Source organism: Vulpes vulpes, chromosome 12 (assembly GCF_048418805.1).
Source record: "Vulpes vulpes isolate BD-2025 chromosome 12, VulVul3, whole genome shotgun sequence".
In the NCBI taxonomy this organism is placed as follows: domain Eukaryota; kingdom Metazoa; phylum Chordata; class Mammalia; order Carnivora; family Canidae; genus Vulpes; species Vulpes vulpes.
The window spans coordinates 68,321,843-68,349,313 of record NC_132791.1 but is presented as its reverse complement, the minus strand read 5'-3'; the positions used below and the strand labels follow the sequence as shown (position 1 = coordinate 68,349,313).

Genomic DNA, 27,471 nt, shown 5'->3' with positions numbered 1-27,471 from the left:
CTTACAGTCCCTCAAAGACTAAGTTGAAATGAAGACGATGTCTCTGAGGGTTTGGGTACAATGAAATGAACTTGGGTTAGGACAGAGCCTCATAGTCCTGCTAGCTGTGGCTTCTCTGAGAACTCACATCCGCTCTGGGATTCCTCACAGGGCTACCTCCTGCCTTTACCCGGAGGGTACAGCCCTGCCTCTCCTCCCCAAAATCTCAGAACTGCATTACATTTTGCAATGTCTGCTGGAAAAGGAAGGGATTTTTCTGTCCCCTTCCTGTTGTTCACCTCCTCCTTCCCTCAGCCAGAATCTGCCTCCTCCCAGAATGACCGAGAGGAAAGCCTGCTTGTCTGCCACCCCCTGCCTCCTGATATGATTGGCCCTTTGGCTGCAGCAGGACACTCAACAGAAAATAGCTCAATAGCAATACCTTACTGAAGTTGGGCTTTACTCTTTCTTTCTGTCTTTCGTTCGAAAGATTTTATTTATTCATGAGAGACACACACAGAGAGAGAGAGAGAAGCAGAGGAAGAAGCAGGGTCCCTGCAGGGAGCCCAATGGGGGACTCGATCTCAGGACCCCAGGATCATGCCCTGAGCCAAAGGCAGACACTTAACCACTGAGCCACGCAGGTGTCCCAGGGCCCACAACTTTAAATCATACTTTTACTTTAAATGTTTTTGTTATTAAAGTTTCTAGAAATAGCAGGGCATCCCATAACATTTATTCATCTCCTCCTACCTGAGAAATCTTTGAAAGCTTCCATGTGTCACACATATTTATATCGGAAGTACCTAAACCAGCATTTTATTTGTGGGTGATGATGATCAGAACCTCTGATAAGTGCCTGTTGCCTGCCAAGGACCAAGAATGACTATTTTATGAGCTGCCATATTGCAAAATGCACATTTGCAGAAGGAAAGCCAAACAAAGTGCGTCTCTCAGCTCCACAGCTTGCAGGGCCTCACTTGATCCCTGAATGACATCATCTTCTATTCTTATACTATTTACCTGCACTTTTTTGCTCCAGACTTGAACTGTTTCTGGATTAGAAACCCAGGTGTTCTTAGCAGATTCTCCCTGGGGTCCAGTGCAGTGCAAGTCAACACATAATGATCCTAGCTTAGAGAAAACTCCCTTTTGATTCAGCATTTGGTTCAACAGCCAACATAGAAAGCTGTATTATTTTATTTTTCTGTAAATCAAATTAATTCCAACTCTTGGCCAATATCCTACCAGGGTTTTAGCTTTTATTGGAGGGAGTTCCTTCCCCTCTGAGGATTACAGAAGAATTTGAGAACTTGAATGCTGACAATAGAAGTATCTCTAGTTCATCCTGGTTATCACTGATAAGCTTGTTGCTTAAATCTGTAAAATCCTTGGAAAGATCCTGCTTTGTGCCAAAGCTGGAGACACTAGTTCCTAGAGTCTGGCCTTTTTAGGTGCACCATAGACCTACTCTTTTTTTGAAATACTTATAGGGAATGAAGTGCAGATCCTACTCAAAGAAACCATGTCCTTTCCATGCAGCTACTGTCCACAAAGAACTTGTAAGAGCCTGCTTCCCACCCTACTCAACCCCCCAAACACCCACCATCATCTCTTCAATCAGTTTAGCCTTTAGGGGTAGAAAAAGGCCAGGAGGAGAGGTTGTTCAGAAGCCACTTCTTTAGTCTTTGAGGCAAGAGTTTTCAAAGGCAACTACTCTCTTGGAATGAGGGAAAATAGAATTAAAAAAAAACAAAACCAAAACTCAGCACCTGGTATTCTCTCTGATTTCTCTAAAGTAGCATAAGCAAGACACAAATTAATACTCACAAAACAAAACAAAACAAAACAAAACAAAACAAAACAAAACAAAACTGTCTTGCTGCAACTCAGTACAAGAATAAGCTGGGCCCCGCTGAATAAGGCTCCACCTTAAGGGCTGTCCAGCCCTCAGGCGGCCCTTATCTGAGAGTAGATCAAACATGAATTCCTGTAGCAGAGAATAACCTGCAATAGCTGCCAGAAAGTGAGAGTGAAATTCTATGGAATCCCAGAGATGGAGAGAGAGTCCTTCCCACAGAGGGAGCTTCTGAAAGACATGATACTTGATACTCCGAGGGGAGTATCATACTTGATACTCCGAGGGGAGTATCACCTTGGAGAGGAGTTGCTATTTCTCCCAGATGGCAGGGTCCTGGGACAGGGCGCATTTCAGGCAAGAGACAGGAGAACAAAGCTAGTGAGGCAGGGAAGTATGATGTGGCCAAAGCTCCGGGATGCCTAAGATCTAAATGGAAGACCTGGTTCTGTTGCGGGTGGGTGAGGGCCAAGTGTGGCCACAACAGGAGCTGGAATGTGTTTCTTACAGACTTACTATAGTCCTAGTTTGGGAATGAACATTGAACACTCCCAGTGAACATTCCGAAGAGCGATTTGACCAACTCACAACTACAATGTAAAGACTCCTAACTTCTCCACCCTATTTTATGTAAACTGGGGAGTAGAAGGGATAGGTTGTTGCTAGGACAGCAGGATCTGCCAACTCCTGATAAGCTCTGAACAGAGATGCCTGACTCCAAACTCTTAGTGACTTTTGTCTGTCCGCTTTTGAATATGAGAGTACTTGATACCTTCTGTTTTGTTCTCAGCCTTAAGACCTGGGTAGATTCTGGGACAATGAAAAAAAGCCCACTTGCCCCCAATTACACAAGGCTGCAATCCTGGTGGAAGAGTTTTGATATGGGCTTGATGGAGGATATTTAGTTATCAGAGACTTTCTTGGACAACACCTATGAGTCTATCTGTAAAGTCCGCTGTCTTTGGAACGATGGAGTGTTTTATAAGTTTCACCAGTAAAAGAAGAGAACGAAAAACAACTAGTATTACATTCTTTAAAATGGTGTTATCAGGGCAGCTTGGGTGGCTCAGTGGTTTAGCGCTGCCTTCAGCCCAGGATGTGGTCCTGGAGACCCAGGATCAAGTCTCACGTCAGGCTCTCTGCATGGAATGGAGCCTGCTTCTCCCTCTGCCTGTGTCTGTGCCTCTCTCTCTGTGTGTGTATGTGTGTGTCTCATAAATTAATAAATCTTGGGATCCCTGGGTGGCGCAGCAGTTTGGCGCCTGCCTTTGGCCCAGGGCGCGATCCTGGAGACCCGGGATCAAATCCCACATCGGGCACCCGGTGCATGGAGCCTGCTTCTCCCTCTGCCTATGTCTCTGCCTCTCTCTCTCTCTCTCTCTCTGTGACTATCATAAATAAATAAAAAATAAATAAATTAATTAATAAATCTTAAAAAAAAATAAAATGGTGTTATCAGGGGTAAAAGGTAATGGTGATTTAGTTGCTGTGATCTTTTGTTCATTTCTTCACTCATATATTCAACATCTAGCTATCGAGCTTCTATGTTGTGGAAACCCATTGATTTTCTGCCTACCATGTAGTCTCCTCTTTCTTCTTTCTTCTTATAACAGAATTGTCATTTTCCTTGATGATCCCAAGCCCCACACCAATCCATCTGATTTAGTGGAACTGACTCCAGCCTTGACTTCAGAGGCAGACACATGACTCAGGCCAGGCAGAGATCCTACCCTGGCAAATGGGTCAGGGATGGGCATGTGATGCAACCAAAGCCTGTGGAGCTGGAGCCCTTGACTTCTATGGACAGACTGTGGAGAAATAACCCTTTATCTTACCAAAATTCAAATTGGAGCTGTAAGCCTGGAGATATTAATGCCACAAGGGTAGTCTTTAGAGTTAAAAAATATGGAGAGCAAGAAAGTCCTAAAAATCAGTTTGGATCCCTTGACCCACCCTTGCCTGGGAAGCCCCTGGATTTCACAGTTACATGAGCTTGTTTTCTTCAAGTCAGCTTGGCTTACATTTTGGCAATTGTATTTGAACGAGTCTTAGGGGGTACTTGGGTGGCTCAGTGGTTGAGCATCTGCCTTCAGCTCAGGTCCTGATCCCGGGGCCCTGGGATCAAGTCCCACGTCAGGCTCCCCACAGGGAGCCTGCTTCTCCTTCTGCCTGGGTCTCTGCCTCTTACTCTGTGTTTCTCATGAATGAATAAACTCTTCTTCTTCTTCTTTTTTTTTTTTTTAAATAAATGAGTCTTAATGGAAACAACCTGGAATCCTGGTCTGGTGCCATAGGGTCTAACTATGAACATAGCTCTAAAGATTATAATCCTAAATAAGAATAATGCACAGCCCAGTCTCAACCTTTGCTATGACATAGTAACTAATTGGATCCACTTGGGAAAAAGAAGACCCTTCACTGGCCCATTGAGACTGAGTTCCTCCTGTATATATATTTTTTGAAACTATGATGTCACAACCAGTTAGCAGATTTCATGTCAAAGTACTAAAGTATTGTGCATCACAAGTGCAAAGCCATAGGGTCACTGCTGCGTGGGGCAGCTCGTTGATTTTCTGTCCTTGCTCAATCGTTTTCCTCTTTTGCCAACAATCCATCGTGTCCTGAGCAGGACAGATAGCCAAAACACCAACCAGTCTGTTTTGTTTTTTCCATTATGTAGCTGGGTGTCCTGGGGCAACATATTTCATCTGTGTTGTACCTAAATGTCCTCATTTCTGAAATGGGAGAGGGGAAGAAATAATATTCCTACCTTACCTTAAAGGATTTCTCTAAAGTGAGAAAAATAGATCTATGTCTGCAAAAGCAACCTAAAAATTTAAAAGCACAGTAAACATGAAAGGGTGAAAACACATACTTGCATAGTCCAGGCAAACCTTGTCTTTATTTTGAATTGGCTGAATAGCCTTAGATACGGGCAAATGTTTAACAGGGTCTCTGGGGGAAGAGAACCACCCTAATTTACAGCCTCGACAGATTCCCACGATGTAAACACTCCCACTGTGATCACTTTTCATCTACCGATCAGCTTGCAAAATCACTGAGTCTCAGTTCCTGTGTGTGAACCTGTACCGGTGCAACATTGCTCAGGCATCCTGTGCACCTGCTGCAGTGTCATTTATAATAAAGTTTGTTTGGCTAAATGTTCCCTGAAGTACATTTCATCTTCATGATGGCACAATCTCATTATTTTATCTTTATCTGTGAGATGAGTCCTGCGTAAACGTATAATACTACGGCTCTTGCTGAAAGGTACATCGCGGTGATCTGTAGTTGTAATGACACTTTTTGTCTTATCTGAGCGTGCTTAGGAGGGCTCTTGACATTGAAGGCTAATCAATCCTTAATTGCATTAATTTCTAGTTCTATAGTATTTCGACCCCTCTGGTGCAAGGAATTTTTCTGTTTGCACTTTTAGGTAAGCGTTATACATATCACTATAGTGTATGGATATGTAAATATAAATATTTAAAACAGACAGTCACTTCCTGAGCTGGTGGAAGGATGTCCCTCAGACCACCGATCTAGGTTTACATCAGTGTTCAGAAGCATGCTCACTGGGTCTGAGTCTCTCACAGTTCCTTTATGTCTTTTTGTAAATTACTTTAAAAACAAAATGCCCCGCATTAAGCAACTGTGAGGCATGTTTGCAAAGCTACCACATCTTCTCCTGTCTTCCCAGCTCTCCTGCTGAGCATGGACAGAATTCTAAACTGACCGTGACTAAGTCATTAGTTTTCTCATGAGCAGGTGGGCTTCCGCAGGCTTTCTTGCTTGTGATAAGGAATCTCTGTGAGTGTCAAGCTTCTGAAAGTGCTGGAGGCTTCACCTGAGTGCATTTGACCACCGAGCAGGGCAGAAACACTAAAAGGAAAAGTGGTGACACGAGGTGATAGGTTCTGCCCCGGGAGGGGTGCTCTTCAGCTATGGCGGTTTGCCCTGACCTTGTGCTGTTGCCTCATTTCCGGGGGCTGAGGTATCTTGTTTGTTTTATAAAAATGGAATGGGTCAGCTGATACTTGTGAAATGACATTATGCACATGGTTATTCATTGGGATTGTATGTAATTGTAAGAGTCTGGAAACCATATCAAAGTCCACCAACAGAGGACTGATGAACTAAACTATATGTTCGTACAATGGAATACCATGACCCCCCTCTGTACGAAAGAAAGAAGGAAGTGTTTGTGTTCTGATATGGAAAGCTCTCCTCGTAGGTGCATAGCATGGACTGCAAAACGCTACCCTCCGTATAAATAATAAAAATAAATAAATAAGCAAACACAGAGAGTGGTAATATAGATTACATCTAGAGAGGGGAAAAAGAGAGCCTGGGGATAGGAGTGGGAAGGATGCTCTTCATCATATGCTTTTTATCTTGTGTTTTCTATGACAGTACGTGTCACTGATTCCAACACACACACACACACACACACACACACACATTTCCCACACACACACACATACTTTTTTTTTTTTTTTTTTTTAAAGATACTGGAGCTTTCAGAGAAAGACAAATCCCTATGATTTCACTCATATGTGGAATTTAAGAAACAAAACAGATTAACATAGGGAAGGAAAGGAAAAATAAAATTAGATAAAGCAGGGAGGGAGACAAATCATAAGAGATCCTTAACTCTAGGAAACAAACTGAGGGTTGCTAGAGAGGAGGTGGGTGGGGGGATGGGGTAATTGGGTGATGGACATTAAGGGGGGCATGTGATGTAATGATCACTGGGTGTTGCATACAACTGATGAATCACTAAATTTTACCTCTGAAAGTAATACTCCACTATATGCGAACTAACTTGAATTTTATTTAAACTCTTGAAATCTTGAGTGGAATAAAAAAAAGATATTGCAGTTTTCCTTGGGGAACACCCATGAGTATCTATAAAGTCCTCTGTCTTTGAAATGATGATTTTGTAAAAACTGAAGAATAGGGGCACCTGGCTATCCTCAGTAGAGTATGCATCTCTTGACCTCGGCGTTGTGAGTTTGAGCCCCATGTTGGATCTAGAGATTATCTAAAAATAAAATCTTTTGGCGCCTTGGTGGCTCAGTCAGTTAAGCATCTGCCTTCAGCTTCTGTCATGATCTCAGGGTCTTGGGATCGAGTCCCATATTGGGCTCCCTGCTCAGTGGGGAGTCTGCTTCTCCCTCTCCCCTTGCTCTTGCTCTCTCTCTTTCACAAATAAATAAATAAATTTTTTTAAAAAATTCAAGTATTAATAAGAATAATAAAATTTAAAAATCCAAGTATAATTAACATATAGTTCAGTATAGCTCAAGCATAAGCATAGTTTCAGGTGTACAACAATTCTATCCCTTACTCAGTGCTCATCATGATAAGTGTAACCTTTTGTTTAAACTCACTCCTTTATTGTCCTCTCCCCAACAACAACCTCTCCATTGTCTGCCATGATAAGTATTCTCTTGTTTGTTTCAAGTTTCCATTTAAATTCTTGTTAGTTCACATATAGCGTACCACTGGTTTCAGGAGAATTTAGTGATTCATCATTTACATACAACTACCCAGTGCTCATCACAAGTGCCCTCCTTAATGCCCATCCTTCATCTAGCCCATCCTCCCACCCACCTCCCCACTTCTACCTTGAGTTTGTTCTCTACAGTTAAGGGTCTCTTTTAGTTTTCCTCCCTCTATTTTTCTGTTTTCCCCCCTTCTCCTATATTCATCCGTTCTGTTTCATGATAAGTATACTCTTAATACCCTTCTCCTGTTTCATGATGGAGCATTTTATAAGTTTTACCAGTAAAAACATTTGAAATTGTGGAAAAATATACAATTCGGTGACACCAGATACACCATTCACAATGCTGTATACCTGTCACCACTATCTACACCCAAATCATTTTCAAGACCCTCAATTCTGTACCCATGAAACACTAATTCCTCCTCCTCCCCACCCCCAACCCCCTGGGAATTTCCAGTCTACTTTGTGTCCCTATGAACTGGCCTAGTCTAGGTACCTTACATAACAGTGGAATCATATAATACTTATTTTTTCTGTGTCTGGCTTCTTTCATTATCCCATATCCATTTTCAACCTCTTAAAATTTTTATTTAGTTATGATTGTCCCACGTACACTTTTTAAAGGAAACATCTACCAATTATATACATAAAGTTGTGAAAGTCTGAAGGTGTTCTTCATGTCAGTAGACATACAAGAGAACAGACCTTGTGAAATACATGGACGTGCCTGGGACAAGGTAGCACTAGTTTCTGGTGTTTCCTGGAAATCCGTTTGTAACTTTTAAAAGGTTAACTAGTAGCCGAGCTTGCTAATGCCCTCCAATCTCAAAAAATGAACTGATATGGCCAGTACTACCCATGAGTTTTGGCTCACATAAGACAGGGTTCTTTAACTAGGGTTCCCAGGGACCTTTGGAGGGTCCTGGAGTCTTTTCTGAAACTGTATGCAAATGTGTAGTGTGCTGGCATTTCTGGAGAGAATTTGAGCATTTAGAGATTTTCAAAATGCTCTGTGAGTCAGGAAAAAAAAAAAAAAGGCTAAGCTCACATTGCTAAGTGGGATCATTAATGCTGTCCCCTCCCAGGAAACACATCTAAAAACTCCTCCTTCATCAACTGGTTTGCTAAGTACGTGATCACTGAACCCACACCAAAAGGTAAGCCATTGACATGAGCCTGATGAATGAAGTCTCTGGCTTAAAAATACTAGCCTCAGAATTTCCATACTTAATATATAATAGTATGACACAGGTGATTTGGTGACACAAGGAAAAGACCGTAGCATCAGGATATCTGAATACAAAATTGTTATGAGGAGACTGAGAGCTTTTTTCATTCACTTCATCAGTGGGTACTGAGTACCTGCTTTGTTCAGGTCTAAGTGCTCAGGATAAGGCTGTGGATGAAATAATGCTTCCACCCTATGGGGCTCCCATCTTACTGGTAAGATTTAGAGAATTAAGGAGTGAAAAAAGGAAAGTACTTTTCAAATACTCTTATATGCTTCAGTGAAATCTGAGAGTAGCTGGGTGTTTGCTTTTCTATAGGGTGGTTGGGGAATTCCTTTCTGGGGAGGAAACATTTGAGCTGACTTCTGAAGGCCATGGGAAGGGTGGGGAGGAGGGCACGCCAGGCAGAGGGGACAGGCAGTGCAGCACCTCAGGCTGCAGGTGAGATGGGAGGTCCTGAACACAGGTGAGATGGCAGGTCCTGAACACTGAGATGGTTCGCGGGGCCAATAGCCAGCCCTTTCCTGGACTCCTTACACAGGGGCTCCTTCCTCCTCCTCCTTTTCTACACTCAAGTCCTTACCCTCATCATATCCCATTCATCTTCCAGCAACCAGTACAATTCCTGTCCTCAATGTTCCTTCTTTCTACAAAATCCATCTGGGTCCTTGATGGCTTCACTGCCTTGCCATCTGTGCAAACACCTCATTGAGCCAAGAGAACTTTGAGCTCCTGGAGAAGCATGTCTGCTCCTTCTTGAACAGTCGTGGTTGATAGACAACATGGCCAATCTCAGAGAATAGGGTGGGCAGGATGGCCAGGATAGCCACAGGCACCAGAGTGGTCTTTAAATGAACCTCAGATTTATAAGTATCCTCAAATTTAGATTTGGCCATTGCTTGCCACAAACAGGGTATTACTCAATTTGTGTATTAAGAGTACTATCTATTAACCACTTATACCATATATATAAAACATAAACTGTCTCTTTTTTCTTTTAATATAGTAGAAAACACAAAAAAATGGACATGGCCCAGGTTGCTGTTACCCTGAAAGGCTTAAGTATAAAGTGACCAAGTTCCAAAGGAAGTTGCTTGGGGTCAAACCCTAGGTCTGTAATATCTTGGGCAGATAAATTTGACAAGTTTCTAAACCATGCTTAACAGTTCTAAATAGGGGAAGAGTGGTGTCCCAGACCTAGCTTACATAATGAGATCTGGGGCTTTCAAATTGAGATTGGGGCAAAATTTGGGACTTTCCGTTGAAACTGATGAAGACTTTGGGGACCCTGGGATGGGGTGATTCTCCTTTGCGCATGGGATGGACATGGCTCTCTGGCAGCAAGAGGGTAGATGGGGGTAGAATGACCCCCAGAATCTATGGGTATATCATCTCACACCAAGAGACTTAAAAGATTTAAGAGTACAGTGTAGGGATGCAGATAATTTCTATTTGCTTGAGTCCTTCCAAGGAGCAAACAGAAGCCAAGGATGGGTCAGAGTGCAGACATTCAGGACTTAGGCTGCCATTGCTGGCTTGAAGATGGACAAGGGGATTCTGAGCCAGAAATGCTGGCAGTCTACAGAAGCTAGGGAAAAACACCAAATAAAACAGATCCAACACAGAACTCCACAGAAAGGAAACGCCAGCATCTTGATTTTAATGCCATGAAACAGACTTCCGACCCATGGAGCTATAGGAAAATAAGTGTGTTGCTTTAAGCCCTTATGTCTGTGGTAACATGTGTTAAAGCAGCAGCAGAAAACCAACACAGGACTTAATTCATGAGGAACTTTTCCAGAAGTTTGTGCATCAAAACAACTTGTAACAATGCCTACTATATAGTAAGCACTCAAATAGTTAACATCCTTTTCAAAGATGAGAGGAAACAAAGATGTAAAGATAGAAATAATTCTACCAGATGGTGTGAACAACAAAACAATGACCTACATAGAACCATCTTCAAAGGACTTGACTTTCTCATTAAGTTTCTTGAGAGAATAAATTCCAAGATTATGCAGGGTATTCCTAAAATGATTGCCTGAAGTAGGAACAGCAAACTCTAATACTATGTGGTCTTTGAGGGAACACCAACAAGACAGACAAGGGAGTTGGACATTAGCCAGGACTGGAAAAGTGGCCCCAACCAAGGGGCATATCTGATCCCAGCTAAGTGACATCAATAGAAATGCAAGACAGGGACTTCAGACTTTCAAGAAGCTGGAAATCTACACCTTGTTCTAGGACATCTCCTGTTTTTAAATGCTGGAAGCCGATTCCCATCAAAACACAGACAGCCCCACCTGTAATTTTCAGGCAAAACTGCTTACATTGGTCAACCACACCAGAGCCAGAGGCCCTTCACTTGGTACCTCTGGCCACTTAGTGAACATACGTGAAACACAAAACAGTAAGCTGCTTTGAATGCCTTTTTTTGGCTCTCTCACCACCTTACCTCATAAAAGCATCTTTCACAGTGCTTTTGCTGCTCCATCTAAATCTAAGGAAGTATGAGTTACATGAAATTCTCAAGTTAAACAGCAAGACAACTTTGAATTGTATTCAAATCCAGTTTTATTAAAATCATTTGGCAATTTTAATGGCAGTACAAAGTCTTCTACCATGACCACTGGACATATTAGATAGGAGGAGTTTCTGGTTTTGGTTTGGCATGGGTTTAGGGGTGCAGGTACTGCTTCTAATTCTTCCACCCTCCCTTTCATTACCAAGTGGCAAAAGTGCCTTAAGTTTCTCTGCCTACAGTATCCTGCTACTTATAGGACAGGAATTTGTCAAGTAAGACTGAAAAAATAAATTCCATAGATTCACAAAATTCTCTGCAGATATCAAGAACACACAAAGGATACTAGTGACACCCACATTTAGTCCTCCAAGTAACAAGGCAAGCATCTGACATCTGGGGTTTCTTGTTTTGGTTTATTGCTAATTACAATTCAGAGACCAAAGGGTTTCCAAAAGCTCTAAAAATCTTCACTGATATTCCCCCATATGGTTCCATTGAATTTAGAGGAGAAAACCAGGAGAGTGCTTGAATTGGCCTTGAAAATTCTGAGCCCATTTTTCCTTTACTGGGATTTTTCTTCTGCAATAGCTTGGGGCACTATTGCTTGCTCAATGCTTTACAATTAGCATCTGCCTTGCAAGAGATCTAAATATTGGCTTCATAACTATTACAGGACAGCAGATGGTAGAGGCTGTTCCTGTCCAGGGCAAAACTTTTTTTTTTTAATTTTTTTTTTTTTTTAGCAGACCTTAAGCTAAAACCTTAAAGGATCTGATGCTCCTTAGTTGTTCTCCAGTGATCCTGAAGCTGTCTGTAAGAAAGAAAGAAAGTTGTGTAAGCATCTTTACACGAGAACTTTCAGCTGGTTCCTAAGGCGTCCTGCTTTTCTAGAAGTGTATGAAAATTTGGCTTTGGCAGAGGAGCCCAGTGTTTTTGTTCCCGTGATAAGACTATCTCTTGGGGATCAGAATGCAGAGAACGAGGCAGGGCAATCACCTGAGAAAATTCTGCCCCTGCTTCCCTCTGAGGCAGTACTTTCTTAAGATTTGTGAGGATAGTTTCAGTATTAGTGGTCACCCATTGTCTATTCCTGGATATTCTCGTTATTAATTCGAGACTGTTCCCCTGAACGGCCAGTTTATTTCACTAGAGGGAGAAGACTGGCCCTACCATATCAGTGTTGTCTGCCTAATTATTTTCAGGAGGAAACTCTTATTCCTCTAGTGGGGGAACATGTTATCAGAGTCTATTCACATTGATTTGTGGTCTAAACAGTATCACTACTCCCAGAAAAAGCAACTTGGCAATCAAAACAGGCGAGTGTATTTATATCCTCAGAAAAGGGCCTTGACTTTGCACAGGTTAACTATGCAAGTGGTTTGTGTTGTTCCAGTCACTCAGGCCTAAGAACATTAAGTCATGGCAGCAGCAGTTACATAAAATAATATAGTTTTAATTCTTATTAAATGAAGAAACATTTTCTTTTGGATGAGCATAACATTTTAAAGTTTCTCAAATAATTCTTAGCGTCTAATTTACGTTTTTAAAAAAAGGTCAATTGAAATTATCATTGCCAAAGTTAAAGAATTAGGATATAAGGGTCCCTCTCTCATGTTAAGGTTTTTCTCTCATTCTTCATTTCAAGAATACTTACAATGAGACATTCGAACAATATCTGGAACAAAAAAAGCAATGCATATAGTGTCATGTTGCCAACGCACAAAGCACTTAATCTTAGGAGAGGGGAATCATACTTACAAATGGAGTCCTGATTCCAAATTTGCTATGGAATGTCATGGTGACTTTGTTTTTATGTCCTGTTCTTTGATCAAAGGCATGGCATGTATCAAAAGGTGGGCTGTACAAGTGAAGGCTCACGGCAGGTTCTGTATGGCTAATGTTCTCTACTCGATGTAAGCCAATGGAATCTAGACAATACCCAAGAAGGAAAAGTGGAGAAAGGGGCTTAGATGATGGGTATAGGTAAAAATTTTGTCAACCACCTGAGATCATCAATCAATCGGATAGAGACAGAAATTACTTTGGAGTGACTTTCCAGTGAAAGACAGTAAGCAATATGTACTCGACTCTTTCCCCAAACCCTACAATTGTAGCAAAATCATTTTAAAAAGGCATCAACCCAGGCACCTGGGTAGCTCAGTGGTTGAGCGTCTGCCTTTGGCTCAGGTCATGATCCTGGTGTCCTGGGATCAAGTCCTGCATCAGGCTCCTTGCAGGGAGCCTGCTTCTCCCTCTGCCTATCTCTCTCCCCCTCTCTGTGTCTTTCATGAATAAGTGAATAAAATCTTAAAAAGAAAAAAAAAAAAGCATCAACCCACAAAGACAAAAAAAAAAAAAAAAAAGGAAAAGAGAAAATATCAATAAAAGTTTGAGAGCTTGTAAGTAGATGAATAGTTTTGCCAAGGATAGAAAGCTAAATCCTTAGCTACCCAGGGGAAAGCCAAAAATTAACCTTTTATCTTGACATGATACATATGTGTACACACACACACAGATCTGAACAGCTCAGGGATTGGCAGTAAAACTACTTCTGGAAGTGAGGGTGAAGATGGGGCTAAAAATCCAAGAACTGGTTGAAAGCCAGGCTCAAATTCCTTTTACCATTTCTTTCCCTCATCCCCCAGAGTACATATCTGAGATCTATATTCTAGAAAGAGTACAATACACGAGCTCAGGACTGGCAGATACCAGGCGAAAAACTGGTGACATGAGTCAACATTTACTTACTGAATGGTAGGATCCCTGCTTTCTTTTCCACCTAGCTGCCAGCATACTACCAGACAGGATTTTCTTTCCCCTCGGACAGGAGATGGGAAACAGCTTCTCAGGGAATCTGATGAGCTCCAAGACAAAGCTCTTAAAGATAGCACCATTGGCTGTTCCTCAAGGAAAAATGTCTGCCAGATTATCCCAGAGTGAAATCCAGTTGACACACACCATCCATATGTTCAGAGCCACCAGTTAACTTTTTTTTGTCTCTAGTTTTCAAATATTAGCCTACAGCCAAGTTCACTAGACACTGGGGCAAGGGCTCTAGTATTAAAGATGTGGGTTGGGGCAACACCCCAAAATGCAGACACTTGAAACAGACACTTCTCAGGAGGAGACTAAAAAAAACAAACAAAAACCCCCGAATAGAAAGGTTGAAAGAAAAACTGAGGAAGCTGGAAAAGACTCTAAGAACAAAGGGACAAAAACAGAAAATAGGAAAGGAAAAAAAAATTAGACAACTAGTCCAGGTGGTTTCATATCTGAGCACTAAGAGATTCAGAAACAGAACCAAACCAAACCAAACAAAACAAAATCCCAAAGAAATACCTTGAGAATATTTTCTTGAATAGGAGGATACAGATTTCCAGAATAAAGAACCCACAGACTACCCAGCACCATGAATGAGAGTCATGAATCTAGGTACAGGACTGTAATGCAGAGGACAGGAAAAGATAACTAAAAGGGAACATTCCAAAGTTTCAAGAAAGAAAAAATAATTTCATAGAAAGATTTGAGAATCAGAATGGTACCAGGCTTTCAGAAAGAGGATTGGAAAAGAAAAGTCAAGGGGTTACCTTCATAGCTCTGAGAGCAGATCTGAGGTCCTAATTCCACATCCAGCTAATTTATCAATCATGGTGCCAGGATTTTTAGATATATGAGGTCTCAAAAACTTACTATTCATGAACCCTGTCTCACAAAGCCAGTGAAGATATTTTCCACCAAAAAAGAGTAGGAACCAGGAAGGAAGCAGACAAAAGATGAGGAAATAAGATCAGCAATGGGAGGGAGCAAAGGGAAAGCCTGCATGATATGAGGGGACCCCAGGATAGCAGGTGAGCCCTGACTGAGAGCCTGACCAATTCATGATGAAGCAAGTCTAAGGGCCCTGGGGGAGGGAGAGAAGGAAAGACAAAATGCTCAAGACTACGTTAAGAAATTTATAGTTAGGAGAGAATCTGAGGAATAATCAAGAAAGGAATTCAGTGAAATTAGTGCAGTTAATGTAGGCACCAAATTAGGATTTATGCTTTATGATCTGGCTCCATGAGCTTGCATGAGAGAATAGTGAAGCCTAGAAGCAGAAGACAGGTTCTATCTCAGCTATAGTTAGACCACCTTCCAACAAGTCACAACTTCTGGGATCCTTAGCAGTTTTCCTCATTTCCAAAAATGGGACATAATTCTCAGTTATGCAGACTCTGATTCCATAGCTTACTTACTGCTCATCATAGACTGGACTTAAGCACAATTTTGAGCCTAAGTTCCACCTTCTTAAGAACTGACTGCCTTTAAACAAATGATTTGTTTCTCCAATTGCAAGCACATACACTACCCAATGCATGCTGCACAATCCTGCCAGCACAGACCCCACAAAACCTAGTCACCATCCTTTAGAGAAGCCCCTGAAACTCTTGTCTGAAATCTGCTCTTAATAATCCCAGCATCCATCCATCTGTCCATCCATGCAGCCATTTGTCCATTTGTCTTTGCCTCCATTTCTTTTATGCCCATGGTGTACCATCTTTCACAATAACCTTGGACCTTTCTTGGTGATGCTCATGGATGCCAGTTTGGTCCAGGCATGTCTACCATTTGCCTTTATGTTAGGTAATTTGGTCTCCTTGTCCCAATTATCTTTTTTCTTCCACTCTATGTTGCACACTGCTATGGGATCCATCAAGATACTCCCAATAAAATTCTACTGACCAAAGCAAGCTCTTACCTTCAGCTGGTTTTGGAGTCCCAGGCCCTGATCTCACTTCACTATTCTACTAACTCGTGTCCAAGCCCATTCTCCCTTCTCTCCAGCCAGACAACTACTGAACATTTTTCATTCTTTGCAAGGATTGTGCCTTCCCTTCCCTCATGCTCTTCCCTGCACTCGAAATGTCCCTCCTACTGATTCCTATCCATCTGCACTCTTCTTGCATCCGTAAAAATCTACAGTTGAGCTTTTGAGGCTTTTGATCTTACAGGCAATTAGTCTACAGAAATATTTAGCTTATCCTATCCGACATTTTGCTGATTGGCAAAATCCACATCCCCCCCCCCGCCCCCCCCCCCCCCCCCGACCCCAATCAGAATTTCTCACTTCAACGGAAAAAAGAAATTTGAGCACTGTGGCTGGAACTGAGTGGCCATTGCTGCCCCTTAGACAGTGTGGCTTGCACACAGCAGTCCCTGCAGCCTTATTCCTGGCCTGAATTTCTCAATTGCCTTACCTGCTTGGCTCCTGTAGGTTCTGCATGGACGACTCTTGAGAAAAGCTTACCTATTCTTTAAGACCCAATTTAGTTTCATAAAGATTCTGGGACTCTAACAGAAAGCAATTATTCTGGAAGGCTTGTTGGCCTTACTGAGAGTGATACAGGCAACAAGACTGTTCTTAGAAATTTGGTGTGTCTAACATATATACAGCAACCTTCAAATAAATGCTTTCTGGCACATAAGAAACAAATACTTTTTTGTTTTGTCAATGGAGGAAGAAACCTTGCCATACTATCTGACCTTTGTAAATGCCTTGCATTCTTTTCTTTTATTTTGTTTTATTTTATTTAGTTTAGAGAAAGAGAGTGAGAGAGAACACAAGCAGGGAGAGGGCAGAGAGAGGGAGTAGCAGACTCTCTGCTGAGCAGGGAGCCCCATGTAGGGCTCCATCTCAGGACCCTGGGATCATGACCTAAGTGGAAGACAGACACTTAACTGAATAAGCCACTCAGGTACCCCAGTGCCTTGCATTCTTAAACTCATAAACAAATTTAGGACAAGTATCAAAACTAATAAGGGACTTTAAGATCTAAGAAGAAAGCTGCAGGACCAGGAAAAAAAAAACAACTCTGTAATATTTTATATTACATCAGAGGGATGGCATCCCAATTAAGGGTATGGGCTTTGGAACCAAATGGCTTGATTTCAAATCCTGACTGGCAATTAAAAGCTGAGTGACCTCAGATGTGTTATTCTTCTGGTGTGTTGGCAATCTCTTCTATAAATGGGAATCAAAAATGATCTATAATCTTTAACAGGCTTTTTGGAAAGTTATTCTCCCTTTTAGAAATGCAGATGTTAATCACAGCCTCTTTTGAAAAGCATCTGGCTCTCCCATATTACATTTAGTAAAAAGAATGAATTCTTGGTAGGGGATCTATAAGTCACTGCTAAACAATGGGCCCTCTAAAGATTCTCTTGAGAATATTCTTTTAGGTATGCTGTGTGCATTTTATAAAAACAGGGACCAGCTACAATTCTTAACCACTTCCAGAACATTTCCTTACATTTTTTAACACAAAGACTAGTATTTCCAACCTGACTTCACTCCCTTATTAAAAGGATCCACTTTTGGGGTGCCTGGCTGGCTCAGTCAGTAGAGTATGCAACTCGACCTCAGGGTTATAGGTTTGAGCCCCAGGTTGGCTGTAGAGATCCACTCAAAAATAAAAGCTTTATAGAAATAAAAATAAAATAATCTACTTTTGTAAATTCATATTCAATGCTAACTGTCCTGAGACTTGGCAGGAAATGACTTTTCAGTGCGTGCCAACCTATGTGCATGCATTTTGAGTGATTCTAATTCAGACGCAAAGGTTTAAAAAAACAAAACCCATTGCTTTAGATCATTTTCCAAGTACTGAAATCATGAGTCCATGAACCAAATTCTGCTGGACATATAAATATGCAAGCAGTATTTCAAATGGGAGTTCAAGGCTTTTCCCACTTGCCCTAAGAAAATGGTATTCCATGTTACCGTTGATGTAGGCACACTGGTTTTCTCTCAAGGTTCTTTCAGACTTCTTGATCATCTCATTGGATTTTTTGTCAGGCCAGGCAAATAATGTCTCCTTTAGATTTCCCTGCAGCATCTTCAGAAAGCAGTGGGAATCCGTGTGATCATGGATACTGCTATATATACACAAAAGACAATTCAGCTCAGTGCATAGCCCAGTACTCAGAGCTCAGTAACACTCTGCCCAGACCTCACTACCACTGCGTACTGTCCAGAGGACTCGTAAATGTCATCAGTTTGTAATTAACATTGTTCAGGGCAACATATAAAATACCAGGTCTTCCATATCAATGCATATACATGGTGCAATTTTGGTGCATAACTGGAGTACAGAACAGTTCATTTTTAAAAACTGGGTTGTAAAAAAAAAATCATGTTGTAACGCTACTTTGGTAACAAACACAAAACCAGCAACCTTCTGGTCTTTTACAAGACACAGCTTTGAATAGCTCAATTAAGCTGGGCTATAACTGGATTATAAAACATCAGAGAAATTTTAGAAAGGATAAAGATAATAATCTCTAATAATTGCATCACACATGTAAGATCACACTTAACATATAGTGGGGTTTTTTTCCCCTGCGGGTCTTTTCTCTCTTTTCTTTCCTTTGGGGGACAAAAGGTAGGTGTATGTGTGTTAGCATCCAAGAGTTGTACTGTAATCTTGTTAACATTTTGTAGATTTAGAGTACTCCACCTGTGATTAACTCCCAAGAATAGTGGGAGAAAAATAGTACACTGGATTTGCAGAAAACATTTATGGAATCTTAGAGTAAATAGTATAAAAGGTGTGAACCTGTATATGTTATTAGCATTTATCTTCTACGTTGAATGCATAAAACCTTAAGAACTCATCTTCTAAATCCACAGAGCCTAGTTTTACTCTTGACATTATCTGTTCTCAAATAATATTGAAAATGAACAAAAACACCACCATTCCATATGAGTAAATAAAGTCCTCTATAGACCTAACTACCTCCAAATCTCATAAATTCAGGTTTCCTTTCTCCCATCAAAAATGGGTCTGCAAGTACTGCTTTTACCACTCTCAAAAGCCTGAGAAGGATCACAGATAACAATACTCACAAGTTTGTGAACTTAGGATAAATTAAGGAACCAAGTTTCAAAGAACTGGTATTAGTTTAAGTTGCCTTATCCTCTACATAAAAAAATTGAAGAGAAAATTTAAAAAGTAAAAGTCAGTTAACAATAAACTTGAAATAGCAAGAAATTTTCTGAATTTGTGAATTGCTTTTCTGGTTCCAAATGAGCACACTTTGGTCTTTGGTCCTGCAATTGTTTACAGACTTCAAAGCACCACAAAGGTCAAATTTTAGCAAAATTCCACATACATTTAGCTCCACAGAACACAGAAAAAGATTAAGTTAAACTGGCTACTTACCTCCTTTGATTTATTACTCATTTGTGGGGCTGGGTTTGATGTACATGGTATATGCCTAAACTCTCAAACTAATTCCCATGAGAACTTTTGTTGGAACATTTTGAACAAATAACTGTAACATGAAATTTGTTAATGCTCCCAAGACCTGTAGCCATTCTGGCACTGAACTTTCCTTATGCTGGAATAGATCATCTAATAAGTATCTGCAAATGAATAATTGTATTTATTACCTGCCATGTCCTTCACCCCAACATAGAATCATTAGATTAAATTTTCCATTTCCTTCATCCACAAGATTTCGAGTATACCTGAAAGGAAGGTATTCAGAGATTTGAATCTGGTTGACGAAATATGCATTAGGAAAAAGAAGTATGTCACAAAGCATGGTTCATTTACAAATGTTAACATTTCTCTCTCTAAACAACTTTCAATGTGGTTTTCTAATTAGAAAAATCCAACACAAATGGTAACAATTTTTCACAGTTCATTATGGACACTTTTGGATTTTGTATCACGTTTATAGCTGCTGCATTTTAATTAGTGGCACAAAAAGGGGAACAGGAAAAAAAGGAAATTCCTTGATTCTCTACATGACAGCCTTAAACTGATAAAAAGAATACGTTTCTTACAGAGGTATTTGCAAAGTTCACTACTGCTCTAGGCAAGAATGTTACTGTTGTTTTTTCCCTCCTCCCTGTGGCTAAAGCTAAATCAAAACTTAAGAAACAAGGTTTCATTAAATAGCCATTTCTAGAACTCTCAGTTTTTGCTATAGCCTAGACACAAACTACATTTGAAAGCACACATATTGAAAATTCCTCCACAAACAGGGTGGGAGTTAAGTAAAAACAAAGGAAATGTCTTAAGGAAAGTAAATAATACTCTAAACCTTTTCCAGGAGTAATTGGCCAAAATAAAATAAAATAAAATAAAATCCCAAATCAAAATAACCACAGAAAATACAAACCTACTTTTAAAGTTTCTATTAGTCAAAGAGGTACTATCCATACCACCTAATTAACAAAGCTTGATAACTATGACATCTGTTTAGGTTTTTTAGGACTAGGAATCTTTATCCCATATTTGGAGGAGTGTTTGATCACATGGTCATCTGGTCATTTACGTTCTGAGTACCCCTTCCTCCCCTTGCCTCCCCAGGCAGGAGGCCAGGTGCTGGCAGAGCAGGAGCCCTGAGAGTTGATTAATAAGTGCTTTTTAGATGTCAGTCATCATTACTTTGTAGCTCTTTCTGACCTTTCTGAGGGGATGTGCACAGAGCCTTTAATTCCCCCATAAACTCCACTCTGGTATGAGGATACTCTTCTTCCCTCTACCAGTCTTAGAGCCTTAGGGTCACTCTTCTTGCCTTTCTGTCCGTCCCCGCCGTCCCCGCCCCCCCCCCCCCCCCCCCACCGAATTTACTATCTGGCTCACACTGGAACATACTCTGCCTTGGTTTGGTTTTTCTGCACTGGCTTTCCCAAGGTCAGAGATCAGAATCCTCTGCAGCGCGACAACACCAATTGCATGTAAAAAATTCTATCAGGATGATTTCTGCTCTCCTATGCTCTCCCTCCACATTCCCCCCAACACCCAGGACTGCATCATTATCTGCATTAGCTGCATGTCCGGACACCTGTATAAATAGATCAACAGAAATCCTTCCATGTCAAGTGACTTGGAACTTGTCACTCAAGATGTATTCAAAGCCCCTGGAAATGCCGCTGTTCTTACAGCCCACCATGGTTGATGAAGTCCACCTGAACAATGATCTATCTGGGCCAAGAGCAAACTGTTCTACACCATGTGTCTGCTGGAAGTTTAGTGGTTGTTTATAGTGAGGGCTTAGAATGACGATGCTCATTTGAATCCTGGAGCGGCTACCTGATAGAAGTTTGACCTGGTGCAGGTAATCCAACCTTTTCATTGCCTAACATTCCTCATCTGGCGGTGGTCGGTGGGTAAGGAACTGTACCTATCTCACAGAACTGTCAATGAGTTGCTACACCAGTAAAGTGACTGGATGGGTACCGGGCCCCAAATAAGCCCTCACTTGAAGCTAGTGGCAACATTAACAAGTGGGCTCTGGTAGCTTTATTGGCAGCCCCAGAAGGACAGGAACCAAAGGAATTTCCTGGAGCCCACTTGCCAGTGGGAGATGGGATCTTAAGCAGGCTTCACTTGTTAATCTCAAATCTTGAAACACAAATGAAACTGCCCTTGTCGACAAATACACCGCCTATGTTTAAGTGAGGTGACTAACCCCAACTGCTCCCAAGGAAAACAATCTCTGCTTATTCTTATCTTTCGAGTATTAGCTAGCTGCCCTTCGTAGGAAACAGCCTCACCCTTGGGGGGGGGGGGGGTTGGGGATCAAGTTTTACTTCTGTTGCTAGAGGATGGGTAGAGAGATTCGTTTTTTACTTATATCACCAAGCCAGAGCCTCAAAGGACCATCTCACTCCAGCACATGTGGGAAGCAGCGGTCTTCAATTTACATTCCAGAGCCTCAGAACCGAGGACAGGAGAAAGCATTGCTTGGGGGCTGAAGGGGAACCCGGTCTTTAACTCAAACCTTGACAGCGAGTTGGAATAAACTCGCGCAGTCCAGGAAGTTCAATGGGTTTGGGAGGCTCAGTTTAAGCTGAAAACAAAAATCAAAAAGCAAAAAACGCCAGCAGCTGACAACCCTACGATGCTATTTTATATTGGCAAAAATGCCTGCTGGCAGGTGCCCGCCGCAGGGGACCGATGGATGGAGAGCTAGGGGGCTTGTGTCCTCCACCGCCACCCCCTTTTTCCCGGAGGGCTGATGGACTCTCCCCGGGCAGCACGCTCGTCAGTCCGGGCGCCCAGTGCCCCGGGGGCGGCGGGCCGGGGGAGGGAGCCTGAGCGCGCGGGGCCGCCGGGGTCACCCCGCACTGCCGCGCCCCCGGAGACCGACCGTGCCGGGGAGAGGAGCCTTCGTTGGTCCCGAGGCCACGAGGAGGAGCGGGGGTCTGGAAGCGTTCGGGTGCACGGGGAGAAGAGCACGAAACGCTTTGCAGCCGAGCGCTGGCCTCGGCACCCGGAGCCTCCCGCAGCCTCCGGCCAGGCCAGGATGACCCACCTTGGGGCCGCGGGGCCGGGCTGCGGGCAGACTCCTCCTCCCCACGCCGCTGCTCCTGCGGTCCCGAGCCCGCGCCATCGGCAGGGCTTCGGGGACCCGCGCCCCGGCGGCCGCGGCGAGGGCGCGCTCACCTGTACTGGTCGAACTGGGCGTACGCGGCCCACTCGGCGGGGTCGCTCTCGTAGGCTTCCATGACGGCCTGCACCTCCTCTACGTTCACCTCCTCGCCGGCGAAGAGCTGGTGCAGGATGCGGATCAGCTCCGCCAGCGTCCGCGGCTTCAGCACCTCGGTCTGCTCCATCCCCGCGGAGCTGGCGGCGCGCGCGGCTCTGCGCGGGGCTGCGGGGCTGCGGGGCTGCGGGGCTGCGGGGCTGCGGGGCTGCGGGGCTGCGGGGCGGGAGCTGAGCGCAGAGGAGCCGGGCGGCGAGGGGTCCCGGCTGCCCGCGGACAGGCGCGCGCACCGGAGCACGCACTGGAGCACACACCGGAGCACACACCGCAGCCCCCGAGCGCTCGAGTGCCGCAGGCCCGAAGCGCCCCCGGCCGTCCCCCAGCGGCGAGGCGGCGCGCGCGCGGACGGGCACCGACTTGGCTGGGCTCGGCGGCCCCGGCCCCTTTTAAGCTCTCGGAGGCAGCGGGACTGTACCAACGGCCCTCGGAGGGCGGGGAGAGGCGGGGAGCCACCCGGGAACGGCGGCGGAGGCGGCGGCAGCGCGCGGACAAGGTCCAGGCTCGCCGCCCCGGGTCCCCCCGCCCCGCGGCGCGCCCGGGGACGCCTGCGGCCGCGCCCCCGCCTGCCGGGGGGCTCCGCGCCGGGTCCCCCCCACCTCGCCGCGGCGGGTGGTGTCTGCCCGAGCCAGCCCCTCTCCCCGCGCCCCTCCCGCCCCCGCCGCGGTCAGCCACGCGAGGCAGCCGGCCGGAGGGGTCCGGGGCGGCGGGAGGAGAGGCTTCCTTCCAAAGAGAGCAGAGGAGTGCTCAAGAGCTTGCAGAGGTTGGGGATGGAGCCTATACCCGGCTGGAGAGCTACTGTTTCATCGTTTGAAACTACTCACAGCGGCTCCAGCCTGGCTGGGGGCGGGGGGGTTGGGGGAGTGGAAGTCTTTCTTGAAAAGATTTTTTTTTAATATAAAAAATTTCAAAACGAAATGTACTGTACTGAAAATGCATTTTCACAAAGGACACTCGGGTCTCGAGCAGGACTAGTGAGACGAGGGAAGGCCAGGTACCCGCTCTTTGAATTTAAAACCAAACATTTCCTCTAAAATAGTATATTCGGTGCAAAGACCTGATGTAGCATTAATGTCCCCTAAAGCAATACTTTAAAGCGTTTTAATTAGACTATCAAAATCAAATCGAGGCGTGTACTTGAAGGAGCCTATTGGTTAGGGAAATGCATTTCTATGCCGAGCAGGGCACTCAGTACCAACGCTTCGTGAACAACACAAATTGTGAATGAAAATAAGTGTGCGGGACAGAAGAAATGCAAGTATGGATTCACTCTTCTTGTAAATGAACCCAGGGAATAATTCGAATTCAGGGTTATTAAAGGCCTGAATTTTTGAAAGACGGGTCTTTCCCTGCTCCCCTCAGCCCATTTTGCTTCAGTGTGTGTCTGTATATTTAACCAAGCCCACCCAAGCGCCCCAATGTGTCTATATGTTTAAATCCTAAATTCATATTTTAAGCATCCGTTTAAACATCACACTGTATTCTAACAACGTTGTTAGAGAATAAAAATGACAGGTCAATCAATCACCATTGTCCAGAAGGAGGTAGAAAGCAAGCACTCCAGAAGCCAACCTTTTGTGACATATGTTGTTGCAAGGCGGTTAATTGTACTAGTCTGGGACAGAGTACTTTGTACACTTGTTTACTTGAAATTTTTGTTGTTGTTGTTCTTGTGTTTTCTAATTGAGTCTCTTAATTATTTCATTTCAGCTCTCCTAATCTAGACTTTCACTGGCTCTTCTTGACTCTCAAAGACTTGAGGAGTCTTACCTAGTATATCCATATTCACACAGTTCTATTAATTGCCTCTCTTTTCTAAATCTTCCCAGAAACAATTTCATTGGTCATTACTATGTGGATGCCTCCCACATCTCCCTAATTTTACACACTGAGAGCAATCTCTAACATCCTTTGGCACCCAAATTGGAACATATTTGAAACTCCCTTCAAGCATTCAACTCCTGGAGGTTCTATTTCTGCAGTGAGGCTATGGAGTCTCGAAAACCACATCCACCACTGCCGACTCCTTTCATCGCTTCATTCTCAAACCCTTCTACCAAATGCCAACTAATGGCATCAACTAATGATATCATTTCCTAGTCAGATAACTTTCAATAACTCTTATTTCCAACACACAATGTTTGTCAGTCTGGCATTCAAAGTTCTCCATCTTTGGGTTCTAAATTAGTTTTTTCATGTTTCACCCTTTGCCATTCTTGGTTTTTATTTTTGTTTTACAAATGTTATGTTCCAGCGAAATGTAATTATGATCCTTACTTGACCTTACCCAATTCACTCTTTTGCTTAAGCTTTTTATTTTGACTAGATTCTAGAAGGCCATTTCCATACATCCAAATCTTACTTTAAGGTCTTAGCTCAAATGTTTTTCTCTCAAATGAGCTGTATCTCCCCCTGAACTGGGGTGGCAATCAGAATCCTTCTTAGGGCATTTACTATGTCAGAACAAGTATTGCAGTTGCTTGTGTGAATCATCTTGACACAGAGAACCTTTAGGACAGGCTCTGCTTACGTTTTATATCGCCCAGTGCCCAAAACACAGTGCCTTGTGTATGCATGAATGGCAAAGTTGGGAAAAACAGAGGTAATTGGCTAGAGTAATCCAATTGCTAGGTTTTCTTTAGGGATCCTGGGATAGTGAGTTCAAATCCAGAAGACTTCTCTCAATTGTTTTTGGTTTTTGTGCAAAGAACACCTGAATTCTTCCCAGAACAGTTGCACTACTGAAGAGGAGGAGGAAGAGGAAGGGGGGAGTAAGAGGAAGGGGGGAGGAAGAGGAAGAAGAAGAAGAAATTAGAAGAGGAAAAAGATTGACAATTCAGAGTCTATTAACATAAGTAGAATACCTATGTTAGACCCAGAGGTAGTAGCTCCACTCTATTCTGTACTGCCCAGGGCAATGACTATCACATTTTCAGACACTGACATAGGGTAGATATCCACAGGAGGGAACAAGAATTACTGAAGGTCTAGAAAAATGGTCTATCCATCCATTGAACACATTTTAAGAAGCATGTGCTATATGCCAAGCACTCTTCACAAAACTAAGTCTCTGTCCTTACAGGGCTTATGCTCTAATGAGGTGTGGGGTGCAGGAAGGAAGGTAGACACGCCAACAAATATTACAGTATACGGGGAGAAGTGGACACGTAATGTACACAAATATATAATGGAGACAGCAGGAGCTGGATCAAGGGGTGATGAGGAATTGTCATGTTAGAGGAGTTCAGGGGAACACTTCCCTGATAAAATGTTATTTCAGCAGGGACTGAAGGACCTTAGCATGACTTGTAGCTGTCTGGGATAAGTTTCCGGGTAGAGGAAACACTTAAGTGCAAAAACCCTTGGAGGAAACAATTAAGTATTTGGTGAATATGGATGTGGGCGGCAGGGTGTGGAGGTAGGGACTACAAATCACATAGGACTTCACAGAACAATGGAAATCATTCAGGGATTTTGGCCAGAGAGCAAGCACATCAAGGGAATCCAAATAGTTGGCTACTAACAACAATCTGAGGGAGAGATAATGGTGGCTTTGGCCAGAAGAGGGGAAGGAGGGGAGAAATGATTGCTTTCCTAACATGTTTTGAAAGTAAAGCCGTCAGGATTTGCAGATTTGGAGATGGGTTGTTAGAGAGGAATCAAGAATGAGTCACAACAACTGCAATAACAGATCTGCCACTGACTAAGGGAAGATTTAGGGGGTCTGGGGATTGGAATGAGGAAAAGATAAGCTTTAAAGATCGAGATAACTAGAACTGGAACAAACAGTAAATAGTTGGAAGTAGCAAGGAGAAAAGGAAGACCAGACCACTGGAAGACAGTTGTATAAGGACTAGACCATTCAAAATGGATACGGCCTTTTTCATGGAGATCACTACAAGTCATCAATATATACAGTCTGAATCCCCTACGAGGACACAGACTGTGGATTTACAAGAACTCTTCTAACTTGCGAATCCGCCCACACTCAAACATACATTTTTTTTTTTTTCACTAACATTATGTAAGAAAACAGAGGTAACTCTAGTATCTGGTACCAAAACTTTTTGCTTTCCATTATTTCTAAAAGTCAAGTTAAAAAATTCAAAACTTCAATTTAAATCCCAAAATCTGCCTAATTAGAACAAAGGTGCTGAGAATAGCAATTTTGTCTCATTCCAAAGCTGAGAGCATAACAGGCACTTAGTATGTGAATGAAAAAATGGAAGGTACAAATAAAAGTTGCTTCAAGGCTTTTGATAGGTTTTGTCTAACTGTTCCCTGAAGATTAGTGTCCATTCACGTTCCATGCATCACGAATATGACAGGACTTAATTCCCCACAACTCTGCCCATACTGACAGGTAAAGTGCTTTCCATGACTGCTATTTTGATAGATGACAATTAGCATCTCCTAGTTTTTATTTGTATAATGGGGTTCTGCACTTGTTGCACTTTGTTAGCCATCTGTATTTTAAAATTTTTCAAATTTTAATTTCATATAGTTGTTATGTTAGTTTCAGGTGTACCATATAGTGATTCAACAATCCCATATATTGCCCAGTGCTCATCACAAATGCCTTCCTTAATCCCCATCACCTATTTCACCCCCGCACCCACATTTTATGAACTGTACTTTAACATTTAAGCCATACATATGTTGCAAATATTTTCCTTTATCTTCTGCAATACAAAAATTTGAAATATTTCCTTTAATGTTGCTTTGCTAATAACTTAAATGTTTTGTAAACCACATTTAAAAAGTTCATTCATTCAATATATAATGAATTACTGATGATATATGTATAAAAAATGTACTAAATATTATGTGT

General features: G+C 42.8%; 1 protein-coding gene across 1 annotated transcript; it reads right to left on the bottom strand.

Moving 5' to 3' along the window:
* Positions 1 to 11,134: 11,134 nt before the first annotated feature.
* On the bottom strand, positions 11,135 to 23,157 carry CDO1 (cysteine dioxygenase type 1). The gene is made up of 5 exons (XM_026015374.2): positions 22,544 to 23,157; positions 19,534 to 19,611; positions 17,863 to 18,017; positions 12,861 to 13,030; positions 11,135 to 11,913 (listed from the first exon to the last, which is right to left on the bottom strand). The coding sequence occupies exons 1-5, from the start codon at positions 22,711 to 22,713 to the stop codon at positions 11,884 to 11,886; spliced, it is 603 nt and encodes a 200-aa protein (XP_025871159.1). The 5' UTR covers positions 22,714 to 23,157; the 3' UTR covers positions 11,135 to 11,883.
* Between the last annotated feature and the right edge of the window lie 4,314 nt (positions 23,158 to 27,471).